The sequence below is a fragment of the Anabas testudineus genome, chromosome 16, assembly GCF_900324465.2.
Source record: "Anabas testudineus chromosome 16, fAnaTes1.2, whole genome shotgun sequence".
In the NCBI taxonomy this organism is placed as follows: Eukaryota; Metazoa; Chordata; class Actinopteri; order Anabantiformes; family Anabantidae; genus Anabas; species Anabas testudineus.
The window spans coordinates 5,960,920-5,976,488 of NC_046625.1; the positions used below are offsets into that span (position 1 = coordinate 5,960,920).

General features: G+C 37.5%; 2 protein-coding genes across 3 annotated transcripts; one reads left to right on the forward strand and one right to left on the reverse strand.

The window, feature by feature from the left end:
• The first annotated feature begins 80 nt into the window (after window positions 1-80).
• si:dkey-24p1.1 (uncharacterized protein LOC556718 homolog) lies at window positions 81-9,810 on the forward strand. Of its 2 annotated transcripts, XM_026371002.1 has the most exons (18): window positions 81-244; window positions 338-392; window positions 1,199-1,273; window positions 1,381-1,797; window positions 2,316-2,615; window positions 2,928-3,191; window positions 3,412-3,675; window positions 3,782-4,078; window positions 4,250-4,540; window positions 6,312-6,569; window positions 6,995-7,261; window positions 7,440-7,521; window positions 7,615-7,675; window positions 7,763-7,902; window positions 8,069-8,123; window positions 9,212-9,270; window positions 9,350-9,419; window positions 9,567-9,810. In XM_026371002.1, exons 3-18 carry the CDS (start codon window positions 1,219-1,221, stop codon window positions 9,786-9,788), a joined length of 3,102 nt encoding a protein of 1,033 aa, XP_026226787.1. In that variant the 5' UTR covers window positions 81-244; window positions 338-392; window positions 1,199-1,218; the 3' UTR covers window positions 9,789-9,810. The 2 variants fall into 2 exon arrangements, with proteins under 2 accessions (XP_026226787.1, XP_026226786.1); XM_026371001.1 differs by lacking the exons at window positions 81-244; window positions 338-392 and having other exon boundaries at window positions 1,079-1,273.
• A 677-nt stretch (window positions 9,811-10,487) lies between these two features.
• Window positions 10,488-15,274, reverse strand: LOC113169530 (B-cell receptor CD22-like). Its single transcript, XM_026371003.1, has 11 exons — window positions 15,198-15,274; window positions 14,838-14,904; window positions 14,339-14,707; window positions 13,964-14,260; window positions 12,908-13,165; window positions 12,564-12,824; window positions 11,659-11,925; window positions 11,252-11,548; window positions 11,059-11,149; window positions 10,824-10,872; window positions 10,488-10,625 (listed from the first exon to the last, which is right to left on the reverse strand). The coding sequence occupies exons 2-11, from the start codon at window positions 14,881-14,883 to the stop codon at window positions 10,566-10,568; spliced, it is 1,995 nt and encodes a 664-aa protein (XP_026226788.1). The 5' UTR covers window positions 14,884-14,904; window positions 15,198-15,274; the 3' UTR covers window positions 10,488-10,565.
• Between the last annotated feature and the right edge of the window lie 295 nt (window positions 15,275-15,569).

Genomic DNA, 15,569 nt, shown 5'->3' on the forward strand with positions numbered 1-15,569 from the left:
CTTTTTCACTGTTTGTTGATGATGTACTGAAGGAATCCCTTCACTGTAAGCAAACATTCTGAAAATAAGTGTTAAGTACTGCATGTTGCTTAGTGCCTGTTTATTAGACATCCCCCACATACCCCGAGAAGTGACTTTCACTATTAACAAAAGCATTAAAAAGAGGAAGTGAGACGAAGTTCAACTGCATGTCTAATTGTAGGTGTAGCAGGCAAGTCGAAGGAAAAGTATATCACTGTCATCGGTACGTATATATAAAAGATAGTGTTCTCTGGCTTGCATGATTGGGCATGCAAATTCTTTAAGATTTTAACTCAACTCAAGTGTCTTTTCCCAGCACAGTTTAGAAGAGGGGGTGCTTTTTAGAGACTGTTTTACGTGGGTCCTCTGAGGTAAGAACAAGCTTATTTTGCTTTCATTCTAAAATACTGCTCGTATTTGACCTTCTAATTCAACAAAAAGTAATTTCTGCAAGTAAAGGTTTATGTCACTCAAAATGGTTATATTTCTGTTAAATTTTTGTGAAATTTAACCAGTAAAATTAACTAGTGAAAGTGGTCGTTTGTGAAGAAGCGGTTTGATTCAGTGGAGTGTTTTGAAATTTTGGTAGTTTTTAATTTTCCCCTGGTAAAAGTCATCTTGTTGGATCTACAAGAAGACACACACTATATATATATATATATATATATATATATATATATATATATATATATATATATATATATATATATATATAAATATATATATATATATATATATATGGTATGGGTGTTAGAGTGGCGTGAAAATGTGTTTACCTGATATAGAAACTTTTAGAAACACTTAATTTAATTGTAATATTTTTCTATTATTAGACTGCAGTCTGACCATGTTGTGTATGATGAATTTCATTATTATGGAAAAAAGAAATTTAAAACCTTCACCTGAGACTTTAAAACATAATCACACAAATAATATTTGTTTTGGACCATGCTGTATCTAGACACAGGCAAAAGTCATTACAAGCTCACATCTATGTTAAAATGAGGAAGAAAAAACTGTCAGAAAAGTGACAAAAAAAGAGGAAGATAAATCTTGAGACTGGCTGATTTGCATTGAAAATAATGAAGCTTTTTTGGTAACTAAGCAGTTTACAGTAAAGATTCTGGAGTCTTAAGATGTCCACATACAGCACACACTGTATTGTTTTTGGTTTCAGATTTCAAGCTTTTTTCCTACATGACAATGAACTTTCATACAGTTGGCTGCTTGGTATTTCTGACCCTGATAAAAAGTAGGTATTTCAATATTTATTTGTACTGCAAAGTTTGCTCTAAACATAATTTACATAAATGTCATATCTAGTACCTGATTTTTCCATTTGTGTTTTCACCACCACAGATATTTCTTGTGAAGAATCAGCCCCCTTTAAACTGGACGACAGTGAGCTGAGTGCCATAGAAGGATCCTGTATTGAAATTAAATGTAGAGTCACAAGATCAGTTCCTGCTGATGATGCATACTGGTTTTGGATGAAGGATGCACAATGGATAGATGCTCACAAGAATTTTACTGCCACCATCATTTACAGCACGAATAACCTAACACGTCCTGTCAGTCCAGATTTTGCAGGCAGAGTGCAATATGTTGGCTCTTCATCTTCAGATTGGAAGAGTTTGTCAACTCCAGAAAAGCCACTGTGCAGTGTTTTAATCTGCAACCTCAGAAAAAATGACAGTGGACAGTATTCTTTCAGATTTATAGGCCCCAACAAGAAAAACTGGGTAACTAAAAAAAATGTTACCCTCACAGTTAAAGGTATGTACGAAGACCAAAACAGTGAAATTCTGTTTATTGTCAGGTTATTTGGTTAAGTATTGATAATATAATAAATATATTGATAAATTAAATGTAGAATTTCTTTTCAAGCTAGAAATATAGCATTCTGAAAATAAATGTTTCATGTCAGAAAAAGTAACTCATACTGTTGTAACACAGTCATCATAGAAGTCGCCCAGTATTTCTATTGGATGTTGGATGCAGTATATAATAATAATAGTATATAGTAATATAATAATTCATTGTTTTTATATTTTGAAGTAACATTTGTGATACTGTGAGAATTCATTTGTAATGTTGAGAAATTTTGTTTGGGATTCTGCATCATCAAAAGTTTATTACTGGATGTTGGATTGGCAGCAGTTTTGCTAAAGCTCTGCTCAGCTGTAAATATTCAAACTTTAAAATAATCCTTTTACAAACTATTATAACTTACTACTGTAGTTCTACATATAAGGTTAATTAACCATTTATTTTTCTTCTTTCACATTTTTTAGAAAATCCATGTCCGATCAGTTTTGAGAAGCCACCTGTTGTGAATGAAAGTGGGACGATAACACTCCGATGCTCCACTTTACACTCATGTTCCTCAGACCTACAAATAGATCCAATAGACAAAGATCTATCACTGCTGCACTCAATAGACCCTTCAAATCTCTTACAAAGCAATACCCCATATAAAAGCAAAACAGTCAGCATCCCAGTCAACTGGGAGGATGATGGGAAGGAGTTTTCATGTCAAACACTGGATAACAAGGACAAATATATGATCCAAAATGTCAGCATTACCGTGGAATGTAAGTTTGGAAGCAGAGACTTTATTCACATCAACTATTATTTATTGTTATTATTTACTACAACATTATGATTCTCATAATGATCCATTTATGAACCAGCAGCACTAAGCAGCTTCTTTTAAAATAGTACTACTTAAATACGTTCACAACTGTTTCTTTACACCTGAATTACAATTACATTAATTACATTTCCCCTTAAAAGCATGATGTCTGTTCATTATTGAGGCAGAAATCAAAATCTATATGACTACATTTGTAGTTATATGTGATTTTCATGTTTTCACTGAACTTGTTTTGAATTTGTTGACACAGATTCTCCTAAAAACACATTGGCCACAAAAAGCTCTGACGTTATCAAGGAACGTGATTCTGTGACTCTGACTTGCTCTGCCAAAGGACGTCCAAAACCCACCTTTACCTGGTTTAAAAAAGAAGGTGTTGACTTGTTCCCAAACACCACGGGATCAGAGTTGAACTTCACATCAATTAAAGAAACACAAAATGGAGATTACTATTGTGAAGCCACAAACACACATGGAAAAAATAAATCAAACCCAATAACTATTAATGTTACATGTGAGTACTTTAGTTTTTACTAAAATGAATGAATGTGGTGTTAATGTGATTTTCCATAACTGAACCCCTTTTAACACAGCTGTAATTTTAATAATGTTGCCATTGTATTTTTAAACATTCTTTTTTAATGAAAATGTTATGGTTGGCATTTGTCTTGCTGTTCCGTATTTTAGTGCCATGTCATTGTAAGCTTAACAAATATTAAAATGTTCCGTTTTAGATGCCCCCGATGTTGAGATAAAGATGACTCCAACTAAATCTGCCTTCAAAGAAGGAGATACAATGACTTTAAGCTGTAATGTGAAGAGAAGCAATCCACAACCTAAGACCTACAAATGGTTTAAAGATGGAGTATTGATTAGTGGACAGCAGAATGATATGATAAATACAGTAATAAAACCTGAGGACAGAGGAAACTATAAATGTCAAGCAATAAACTCTGTGGGTGCTGGAACATCAAAGCCACTTGAAATCAAGGTTGAATGTAAGTTTTTACACTTTGTGCTCTATGTATGTCTGATATGAGCTGATGATGTCAGATAAACTGTATCATTAAAGAAAGTGTACTAACAGTCGTTTCTTCCTTTCAGACCACCCAAGGAGGACAACACTTTCCACCAGTGAATCTGATTCAAGAGTAAAAATTGAACATTCCCTAAGATTCACCTGTAACACTGATGCCTATCCTCCCCCAACAACATACTCTTGGTACCGTTACAGCGTCAACAAAAAAGCTGACTCCTCACAGTGGACATCCACCACAACACATAGAAATGTCTTACAGTTAGAGAAGGTACAAAAAACAGATGAAGCATGTTATATGTGCAACGCCACCAACAGCATCGATACAGGAGAAAATAGTGACGAAGTGTGCATACGAGTACTGTGTAAGTAATCACACTATTCTGCATTTGAACCTGGCTGGTTCATGCTATCACTCCAAAATCTCTTTATAATGATTTTTCCGAGCTTTCAGGACAGATATTCACTCAATCTGTTCATGTGCTGGTGCTGAAAAATAGGTTGAAAAATCCCTCTCATATGTTTCCTCTCCACAGATCCACCCACCAAACCTGAGCTGTCGATGACTACTGAGGTCACAGAAAATAAAACCATCACCATCAGCTGCACTGTTGAAAGCTTCCCACCATCAAAGCTCACCTTATGGAGGAGTTCCAAAGCAAATACTCAATTGTCATCTTGGCATTTATTTCATGATTACTGGGAAAACTCCAACAATCTCCTCCACAGGTTTAATGTAACTTCAAACGATGCTGGATTGTATATCTGCAAAGCCCAAAACAGTGAAGGTTTAATAGACAGCACAGCGATGAAGTTGGTGGTGAAATGTGAGTAGTTAAACGCTGCATTGTCTTTTACTAATCAGACAGATCATATCAAAACCTAACTTTCACATCAAGTTAATCGCATTTTCTCTGTATCACAGTAAAAGTGAGGCATTGCTATAGATAAACTACGTAACAGCTGCATTCATGTCTTTTTGTAGTGTAGAACAGCTACAATGACATAAATTCTTAAATCACAGTAATTCCTCTAACAAACAGAAAACTTAAGATGCTCATTTTTGTACACATACTGTATTTGACTCTCTGGTGCACGTGGACACACGTCAGGTAAACACTTCCTGCTTTTCACATTTACCTGTCCTTAATTGATCTAATTAAAACGGCCCAATCCCTGCTCAGGCTCGGTCTAAGCACCGCCCACGACCTCGCAGTCCGCCATTGTTTCACTTCCTAAATCAAACAAAACAGCACAAAGCGCGGACACAGCTGATTTATTGGGTGTTTGGATGAACACAGAAGTCTCTTTTCTTCTTCACATCCTCTCATAACCTGAACAAACAGGATTTAATTGTTTTTGACGGGGCTGTTCTCACAATTTGTGTGAAGTTCATTTTCATTGGATTCACTTTAAGACTGAAGTTTAAAAACAGACTCTGACAGATTCTGTCTGTCTGAGACCTGAAGATGTTTTTATTCAAAGTCTAAAACATGTAAGTGTTACCAACACTGTTTGTCTTACTAGGTTAGCTTGTTGAATATAGCGAAATTAGCTGCAGACTAATGCTAAAGGGCTAATGTGGCTAACGCTAGCTTCTCTCAGAATCTAGAGCAAAAGACATTTCACGCAAATTTCTCAGTGGGACATTTAAGATGTTCCAGAGACCTCATATGAAACTTTTGAAAGCATTTTTATGGTAGTATCATGTTTATCTGACACCATTTTAAAGTGGTTTCATGTGTCTGCTGCGTCCAGTCACTCTGTGCTTCTTAAAACTTAATTCACAAGTCAAGAACCAAATATCAATTAACAATCAATTAAGGCAAAATTTAGAACCCTATCTAATTAAAACCTACATATCCCATGGAAATCACAATTTTTTTGGTATGTTTGGCAGTCCTGAATTGAATTAGTCCTAAATTACCTGAATTAGTCCTGAATTACCTTTTGCAGTTAATATTGTCTCTGAGCTGTCACTGATCTACATTATAGACATTTCATGCATCCAGGTTCGGGGTTGTGTCTTTGACCATTGGTTTCACACACACTCGGTACAGGCAGAAGGAAAAAAAACCTGTGCATAAGTTACGTTTACAGAAAATCCTTCCTGCAGGGTTGTGCAGAGCTGTATTCACGTTTATTTTAGTTTTGGAATAAAACTGTAAGACACTCAGAAAAAGTATTAAACCTGCAACTCACTATGATCTACACGTTTTTTCAACATGAAAATGTACAGGAACAATTTGGGACTTCGGGGACCCGTTCTTTTAATAACATGGCCACTTTAAGTCAAATATATTAATGCAGCATTTAGTCGAGTAATTCTGTTGTGTGGTATTTCTTCATATTTAAGTCACAGTAATTCTCAAGCAGTGAATCACCAATCAATCGCCCCCTCCTGGTGGCCTGAATTGTTTTAAGGTTTTAGGGAAGTCATTCATTGGAGTGTATTTATTATTTTACAGGTGTGCATGTTATTGTATTCAAGTCCACCACCAACCTATAGTATATAGGAAAATGTGAATTTGATGATTATGATTTCTATGCAATGACATGATCTGACACTTTTTTTTTTCTTTTTCTCTGTAACTGTAGATGTTCCCAAAGACGTGATGATTCAATCTGAATCTACCGTTGTTGAAAATAACCCATTGAAACTTTGCTGCATTGCCAAGTCCTTCCCACGAGTTAGCACTTTCACCTGGACAAAGGATGGGAAGGAAATATTTCGCTCGAGTTCAACGAATTTCTCTGTAAAGTCTGCTGGTCCCTCTGACAGTGGACTGTACAGGTGTGCAGCTAAAAATGAAATTGGAACAGGACAATCGCAGGAATTCGATATCAAAGTCAAGTGTGAGTAGACTGATACAATCATGGTGGTGTGTGAATGGGACAAAATAAAATGCATAAATGCATATTTTATATAAAAAATAATTATATTTATTGGACAGCCTGGGAACAAATGGATAATGTAGGATTTACCTCTCCAACCAGAAAAGAACAAGACATTATAAACATATTTTAATTTGCCACAGCAATTTATTGTCCATTCTTATGAGAACTAAAAAAAGTGTAATTAGTAGACATATTGTTGAGGTGTTTAATTTGGCCTCAGAGGCCTTAAGCTACCATTTGACGAATTTTAAGATGATGTTGTCGTGGAATCCACATCCACTATTATCATTTAATTTATGCAGCCCTTTTTGTATGATCTTTGACAAAGATATTGACAACATAATTTTGTCTAATTTGTGTTTCTCTTGAATTCCCCTTTTTAGATGGTCCAAAATACACAAAGATCATTCAATCAACAGAAAAGCAGTCCAGTAATGGGATGAGCTATGTTGAGCTTAACTGCAGCACTTGGTGCTATCCAGCAGCCACCAAGTATTTATGGTACAAGGAGGAAAAGAATGCAAAAACACATACAGAAGTGCATAATGGTCAGATCTACACAGTGAACTCAGACCAACCTGGAGTCTACTACTGCGTTGCAACAAATGAAATAGATAAACAACAATCTGCTTCAGTCCACCTCTTTGACGGTGAGTGATTTTCACAGTCATGAAAGAGAAGAAGAAGTCTGGTTATGTGCTGAATATGCAATGCAGGATATCAGACTTAACAAAATATATTCCCTCTGATAGAATCACAGCAGTTTGACACTGTGCTTCTTGTTGACTTTGTGTGTGTGTACCAACACCTTGTCTCTTTTAACCACAGGAAGCTTTATGAAGATTTTGAAGATCTTACTGTGCCTGTTTCTTATCCTGTTCATTATTCTCATAGCTTTTGTAGTTTACAGGTAAGGTATGAATAGTTAGACATAGGCATAGTTTTGATTAAAAAAGGAAAAATCACAGATTGACATGTATAATTGGATTTTTGTTGTTTTCAGGTACAGGAAGAAGAAACAACAAACTTCACAAGGGACTTCACAACCCTGTTTTAGCATTCTGGTAATGACTCATTTGTGCAAACATTTGGACGACTTTACTAAACATATTCAGACATAAATTGCATATCTGTGTGTGTGCACGTGTCAGGGTTGGTCAAACAATGCCAGGAGGGGGAATCTGATACATGAGACTGTCTTGGCAGAGCCTTGCAGGAGCAGAGATGACCTCTTGCCCGAACAGTCGTATCATCCAGGGGCCCAGCGATGTCAGCCTCCTCCAGACAGCACGTAAGATAGCAGCCACACAGACAATGTCCCAAGACAAGGAACACTCTGTAAGATAGGGTTTGATGGGCTACAGCTCATGCTTGAGTCAAAGCATTCATTTCAGATCTTTCAGACATGAATGGCATCATGAATCTTCCCTGTCATAATGTGTTGTTGTTCCACACAGGTCTGCATCCGACAAAAGCTGTGTTTACAGCATGATCAATTTCCCCCGAAAACAGGTGAGTCAACCAATTTAAAGCTTTACAACAACTTTTTTTTTTAAGAAAAGAACACATGAAAGCAAATGTGTCAGAGAGAACTAAAGTTTGTGACCAGTATTTTATTTATTTTACACTTATACAAAGAAAAATATAAACAGTATGGCAACACCTGCCACAGGACAAAATGCATGTCATTAAATGAAAATACAAAAGGAAATGTTAATATAAATATTAAATAACTCACGTTAGACATTTGGACATACCAGTCTTAATTCAGTGAAATCACAGTATATTAACCATTATTAAAGGTGCACAAACGGTTTTATACAGGTTCTTATCATAAATACTACTACACCTACTACTCCACCTGCCTCATGAAATGTCTGTGGATCTGCAGAGAGATTTAAAGTCAAAAGAACTCAGATATAAGAAACACTATGTTGAAGCCATGAGTTGTAAGCTGTGGTTGTTTACCAGGCAGATAAGATCTGATGACATGTGCTACCGAGAAATTGTAGAAAACTGTTATTAAGGCCTATTTAGTCTATTAACCACAACACAGGATATTTACACCTCTGCTGCATTGCTGTTTCACGGAAATACCCCAGTGATGTCTTTCTACTTTTCTAAAGGTTTCACAACCTACACGTCAACTGAAATATACTACAAAGTAAAAATTTTAGAAAAAGTAATTATTTTGATTATAATGCTGAAATTTTTATTACCTAAAATGGCAACAGTACTTATACACAGCAAATATAATTTATCTCAGTAACTTGTGTAACAGCGTTTTTCAGTATTCATGGACTCAACAATTTCACTTTAACACTTGAGTGTTTACAGAACTACTATGCACGCATTGGCTTCCGTTTTCTAAAATGACTTTTTTTTCTATTGCTCTATTTGAAAAAGGGCGGATGTGTCTTTCAACGATCTGTAGCACTTCCCTCACTGTTTTTTCTGTCAACAGCTGTCAGTACAGTAATCATTCAGTATTTTGCAGCCATTAATTAAATGATGACCTGCAGCATCCATTTGAAAGCATGAATGAACTGATTCATTTGCTTCTGTACATTCACTCATGTCCTCTGTCTGCATTTGTTCAGGCTCCTAATGCACAAAAACCCACAGGACCCCCAGGTGGACACACTGTGGATTTGCAAAAGTGAGTATTTGTTTTGCATATAATACAAAAAAAAGACTATTATATGGAAAATGTATGGCAATATTTTTTGTTTCTCTAGAAACACACAAGCTAAACCGGCAGAAGATGCTGTGTATGCTAAGGTGTCCAGGGAAAAGCCAAATTCAAAGGTCAGACACAGAGATCTTTCATTCCATATGTCAAGTTACAATATACTATAGCAGTGTTTACTTGTGGTTGATTACAGTAGACCAAAAACCAGACCAACTAGACCATTCTGTTTTTCTGATAATCTTGATTTATCCTCGAATAAACAGGATTGCCTAACAGACTATGAGAACATCAATGCCACACATGCAGCCAACCCTCCATATCCATATCCATTCGATGATGACACAGATACCAGTGACGATGACGTACAGCTCAACTATGCACAGGTAACCTTCACTGCAAACCCAGGGCATCAGCGATCCAGCAGTGACTCCAGCAGCACTAGCTCTGGCGAAGATGAGATTCAGTACTCCGACATCAAAATCTGATTTAAGACTTAAGTTCTTAACCTACTTGTGTTGTTATGTACACAGCTATCTTCTGCCTAAGATATTTTGTCAACTATAAATTTCGGGTTTGTAGTTTTTTTATTACATATGGTACTGTTTTAAAAGTGTATTTCTGCTTTCATGGCTGTGCAGCAACAAGTTCCAAACATGAGGGAAGTGACGGTTTGAAACAAAACAGCACTTAAATATAAATGTGTCAATATTCTGGTTAGATTTGAGTTAAATTTATAAAAAAAAAAAAAAGTGACTAAATGTACTATAGTTTTAATATTATTGTGAGGTCTGAACGCAATGCTGCTCAATAGGTGTCATTTTGTAAAAGCTGTGCTGTAATCCCTTTACTGAGGCTTCTTTTCAATGTATGTATGTTTACAATGTGTTTTCCTAAATGCCTGGTTTTAAAAGCCACTCTGGTGCCAGAAAAAAGTATTTTCATAAATAAGCTCAAACATGTATGTATGTATTTTTTTGAAAAAACTAAACAAACTTATCAATAAAAAGTTATTTTTTCAAAACATCCTTTTTGAATCTTGCACAAAGGTTTTACGTTACTTTTCTACAATTAATAAAATAAAGTAAAAGTCAGGAGGTGAACTGCACCAGCTAAGCCATCAATTTGTAACTGACCTCACCACAAACATCTTTCTCTTGTCCAAAATGAGCTTTTGAAGCTGCTGCTTCCTTCTTTGTTTCTCCTCTTGTGTTTCCACCGGAGTCCAGACAGTTCACAGCACATGCTGTCTTGGAGGTCTGGTCTCAAATTTCTTCATCCTTCAGCTCACCCGCTGACTTTGCCTGGAGGATCTCAACTTTGGCCTTTGGGGAAATAAGAGCAATTTGTTCAGTTATGTGAAGAAACTTACTTTTCTTTACCCAACAAAATTTGACATCTCCACTTGTTTGGGTATGCAGCACTTGTTTGCCATTTTTCTGTTGCAAGTCTTTGTGTAAGATACGTGTATTTTTAAGCTTCCACCTATTTTATACAGACATTTATATAGGGCATTAACTCACCTCATTAGTGATCAGTTCCTTGTTGAGTGAAAGGCTCCCTCTCCTTTTCCTAAAAGCAACACAAAAAGAATTTTTAATATGGGAACATTTCATCATCTATCCATCTTACGATAGCAGTGATCAGGAATAAACATGAGTGCTCATGATGTCAGAGTCACTTTACTCTTCTTTCCAACCAGTGTCCACAACATTCTTTTAACACTGGCATTAGTTCTGTCTTTTCTATGTTCCTCACCTGCAAATGAAGAGCAGCAGCGGGACACACAGCAGCAACATCCCCAGTGCCCCCGCTGCAGAACCGATCAACAGAGACACAGCATGGAGACCTGAAAAGCCCCCGCAAACCAAATCACTCAATAAAACCCGAAACAGCCGATTTATGTGAAAGAAAAGCCAAAGCAAATGAAGCATCATACAGATTCACGTACCTAGCTGAGTTTCACTGGAGGACACATTGAACCTCAGACTATCAGAGCCCAGGGAATTGGTGCTGAAGCAGACCAGAGAGGGCATGTCTTCCTGCCAGTGGTACATGGTGATGAGGCTCCTTATTTGCATGTTGCCCAGGGGAACTTCCCTGATCGGGATGTCAGCAGAGTGATTTACAGGCTCCCCAGCCAACTCCCAAACCAGAGATGGAGGCGGGTTCCCCTGGCTGTCACAGGTACATCGGATCTGGGATAAAATATTGACACAGCGGGACGAGGGCAGGATTTCTGGAGCAACTGCAAAAAAGAGAGAAGATTTAGCTTTTTATGCATGCTTGACCAAATCTCACTGGGAAAAAATATTGAAATGAATAATTAATAATTAGAAATAAATAAATACATCTCACATGTGACATCAATATTTGGAGGCTCTGAGTATTCAGATCCGTGGACATTCAGAGCCTGACAGTAGTACTGATCCCCTGAGAGTTTGGTCACATTGAAGGTGAAGTCTCGCTCTGAGCCCACAAACTCCATATGTCCTTCGACCACTCTGAACCAGGTGAAGTTAACCACTGCTGGATTGCCGATGCTCGTGCAGGTCAGAGTCACAGAGCTACCATCAAGCACCGGACCAGAGGGGTCAACCAACACTGAGGTGTTCTTAGGGGGATCTGAAAAGATAATAGCTAATTAGTACTGCATCCAAAACCATTAATGTTTGGCAAATGCAGCTTCAACTCCAACAAATTACTTTTTTAGATTTGATTGTTGATTGTTTTGAGGTGAAGTGATTTGGTTTAATACAACAAAAAAAAACTTTTAAAAAAGGACAACTGGAAACTGCTTCTGAATATGGTCTTGTCGTATGTTTAGAGATCATGCATAAAGACAAAACTGGATTCCTTTGCTGTAAATGCTTACACGGTTAAGATAAAATCTATGTACAATTTAGATTTGTTTTCTCATAAACTGAGAGACAACCTCTTCGTTATCTGTGTTTGGAAATGACATCTCAATAAAGACAAACCAAACAAAACATCTACACAAATTAACACACTGGCACACATGTGGACACACTGCAGAGCTCAGTCATGAAGGAGTCACGCAACAAGACAATGCTTTACTGTTCATGGTCCAGACGCTGTAGTGTGCTCTCTGTGGCCGAGTCTTGGCCCCACATCATGTTTGGGTGAGCACAGCTGGACTCGTGGTACAGTAGAGCCATATTCAGCAAATGAGCACACTGGAAAAACTCATGTGTGCCGTTTGTTATCAGTGTAAATCAGTGTCTTTACTGTGCTAAACTTACATTGAACGTCCAGCTCAGTCAGTGCTGAAATTTCCTCCCCCAGGTCATTTTTTGCTTCACAGTGATAGTCCCCACTATGTCTTTGGTCGGCTAAACTTATAACTAGGGTCGGTCCATGCTCCTTATCCTCCTCATCATCTCTGTACCAGGTGTAGTTGCTCACAGATGGGTTGGCTCGGCTCCTACAGAACAGAGAAACGGAGCTGCCCTCCAGTATTGGACCTGCGGGATCGACAATTACCTCCGTGCCCTTAGGAGGAACTAGAAAAACAAAGAATGGGTTCAGTCCGTGTTTTGTTTAGTATTTGTACATTTGTTTTTGTTTCTGTTGCTGTCTGACTTACACTGTACGTCTATATGAGTGATGGATGAGTTCTGGGCTCCATATTTGTTACTGACTTTGCAGTAAAACTGGCTGTCGACCTCTGACACTGTGGTGGAAAGCCTCTTCTTGGAACCCACTAGTGCCACCTCATCTCCGTCCACTTTGTACCAGGCGTAGCTGTCCACAGGTGGATTTGCATTAGTGTTGCACGTCAGAGTCACAGAACTGCCCTCTGTCACAGGACCAGGGTAGATGACAGATGTGTTATTTGGAGGATCTGCAAGAGAAGTTTGAAAATATAAATAAGTGAAATATTTCATTTTTGTGGACTGCTGACAATATTTCTCCTAAATTCCAAATAAAATATGTTATTTAGAAAATAGATAAAGAAAGAAAAAGATAACACATGAAAATAACAGTGATGCAGTGTTTGTAGAATTTGAATAATTATTATTTAGAAATTAAAAAAATATATATTCACTTGTAAACAAAGTGGTGATAATGTTTTCACTAAAGACCATTCAGAAATCAGTATTTGATTGAATAACCCTGATTCACAATCACTGCTTTCATGCGTTTTTCAGAATTAGATGTGCTGGTGTAACAAAACAGTAGTTTTGTCTGATTGTGTTTGATAATTTTTTTTGTCTTTGATCATGTTAGAATATTATAACTCGTTCGCTGTTCCATTTGCAAACAAGCCCCACTTCAATGCAGAACGGGAAAGGAAATGAGCACTTTTAAATGAACCTTATTTCCATAGATCCTATTCGCAATCTCAGGATCTGTCGTTTGCACACGTCAACCATTTGCTGGGACAAGGGACTAGATATTTAAACAATATTTTCATTGCACCAAATCACGGATAAAAACAGAGTACAGTTGGATTATGGTATGTTTATATGTAACTCTACAGTTGGAAATACTACTGAGGTGTTAATTTAGAAACGATCTGAACACTTTGCAGAGGTTAATGGTCAAACTGATCATTCAAAGAATCATCCTAGTTAATGTCGGATGCCCAAAACTAAATAGATGTTTCAGCCCATGTCATAATGAACAAAAACCTACTCACAAAGAACATGTAGGGTCACACTTTTTTCATACAGGAGGTCCCTGTTGTCAGCTTGTCTGTTGTAGAGGGTGGTGCAGGAGATCTTCTGTCCATTATGGACGTATGAGGCCGTGAAGTTCATAACAGAGGACACAGATTGAGTTTCTGTGGTCTCTTCAGTGTCACCTATACTGGGCGTCCATGTCAGAACTGGAGGCAGAATGGGACAAGGAGCAACAGCGGAGCAGTTTAATCTCACTGGAGTTCCTTCTTCCACCTCCAGCCTGGATGGAGTTAGAACAGGTCTAGGCAGTGAATCTGAAAACGAGGATCAAGTGACAAAGAGTAATTAAATGTGGCTTTACATGTGTAAAAGTATCGCGAAATAACACAAACCTTGAGCGGTGATAAGGACACTGGTTTGAAAGTTGAATTTCAGCAAGTTGTCACACTGCAGCCTGATGTAGTAGTTGTCATAATGGTTGGACGGCAGGTTGTTGAAGATGGTGGTGCAGTCCTTCTCGTGCAGAACCCCAGTCAGGTTCCCCTGCAGGATGTTTAAGCTTGTACTTGCTCCGGTGAGGCTGGAATCAAACACCTGTGTTCGGCTCCAGCTCCCTCTCTTCCAGATGACTTTACACGAATCATCCAAATGTTGATCCCACTCTGAGGGCAAGCTGAAAGTGCAGGGGATGATCACACAGGATCCACTCAGCCCCTCTATGGTCTGAGGCATGAAGGCTGCCCAGTGCTGGCATGAGCTACCTAAAGTGAAATGGAAAAAAAAGTGACTAATTAAAAAAAGAAATATACACACATACAAATGAATGCAGAAAACCATGAAATTCCCAAAGGTTCCCATATCCACATCATGACCCGATGCAGAATAACTTACCCTGAAGTAGACAGCACATGAAGAAAACCTTTAGAGCACCTGTCATGCTTTTCTGTCACTGATGATCCTACACAAAGAGACATCAGTGAATTTTAATTTGTGATTACGTGTCATGTAGGCTTTTTTCACACAGAATAGATAGAAATTCTGATCACTGTTTTTAGGAGGGAAACTATTTTGATATCAAAGTAAAAGTGAGTGAATGAATATTCAAAAAAGGGTTCAAGGCAACTGTGAGGTGAATGTATCAATACCACAATGAAACATTAATATAAATATAATAAACACTCAAGTCAATGCACTTGCATTAAATCTAAAAATAAAATTGCATTTAAAAAAAAGTATGATTTAAGTTTTTACCTTGAAGCTCAAAGTGATGATCAGCATACAGCGTCTTTCTTTTCTGGAAGAAAAACAAACAGGACACAGTTGTTAGTGTATTTATATTATTGGGTTAATATTTTACTTCTAGTCCATTACTAATAATCGCTTATTGTTTTGAAATTGATGGAGAAGCATATTAAGGTTTTACCAGCATTGAAGGATCAGTGGTGATAATCCAACAACTCGGACACGTCTGACTTGTGGTGTTTCTGAGTGGAACGCGCAGCTGTTGGGAGATTTGTCTGGGGAGTGGCGCTCAGCACAACAACATGTATTGATACTTTACACACTACGATTCTTTGGCCACTTTCTCAGGAAATCCCACTGTAGTTAACCTTAAGTAGCATT

Bases quoted from the DNA above. Each gene is read 5' to 3' on its own strand.
- si:dkey-24p1.1 (XM_026371002.1), top strand. From the start codon at position 1,219: ATGACAATGAACTTTCATACAGTTGGCTGCTTGGTATTTCTGACCCTG. The intron at 2,616-2,927 runs GTAAGTTTGGAA...TTGTTGACACAG, and splicing joins TGTCAGCATTACCGTGGAAT to ATTCTCCTAAAAACACATTG. The intron at 7,676-7,762 runs GTAATGACTCAT...TGCACGTGTCAG, and splicing joins AACCCTGTTTTAGCATTCTG to GGTTGGTCAAACAATGCCAG.
- LOC113169530 (XM_026371003.1), bottom strand. From the start codon at position 14,883: ATGACAGGTGCTCTAAAGGTTTTCTTCATGTGCTGTCTACTTCAGG. The intron at 14,261-14,338 runs GTTTGTGTTATT...CCTCGTTTTCAG, and splicing joins TGTCCTTATCACCGCTCAAG to ATTCACTGCCTAGACCTGTT. The intron at 10,873-11,058 runs GTGAGGAACATA...TGTTGCTTTTAG, and splicing joins CTGCTGCTCTTCATTTGCAG to GAAAAGGAGAGGGAGCCTTT.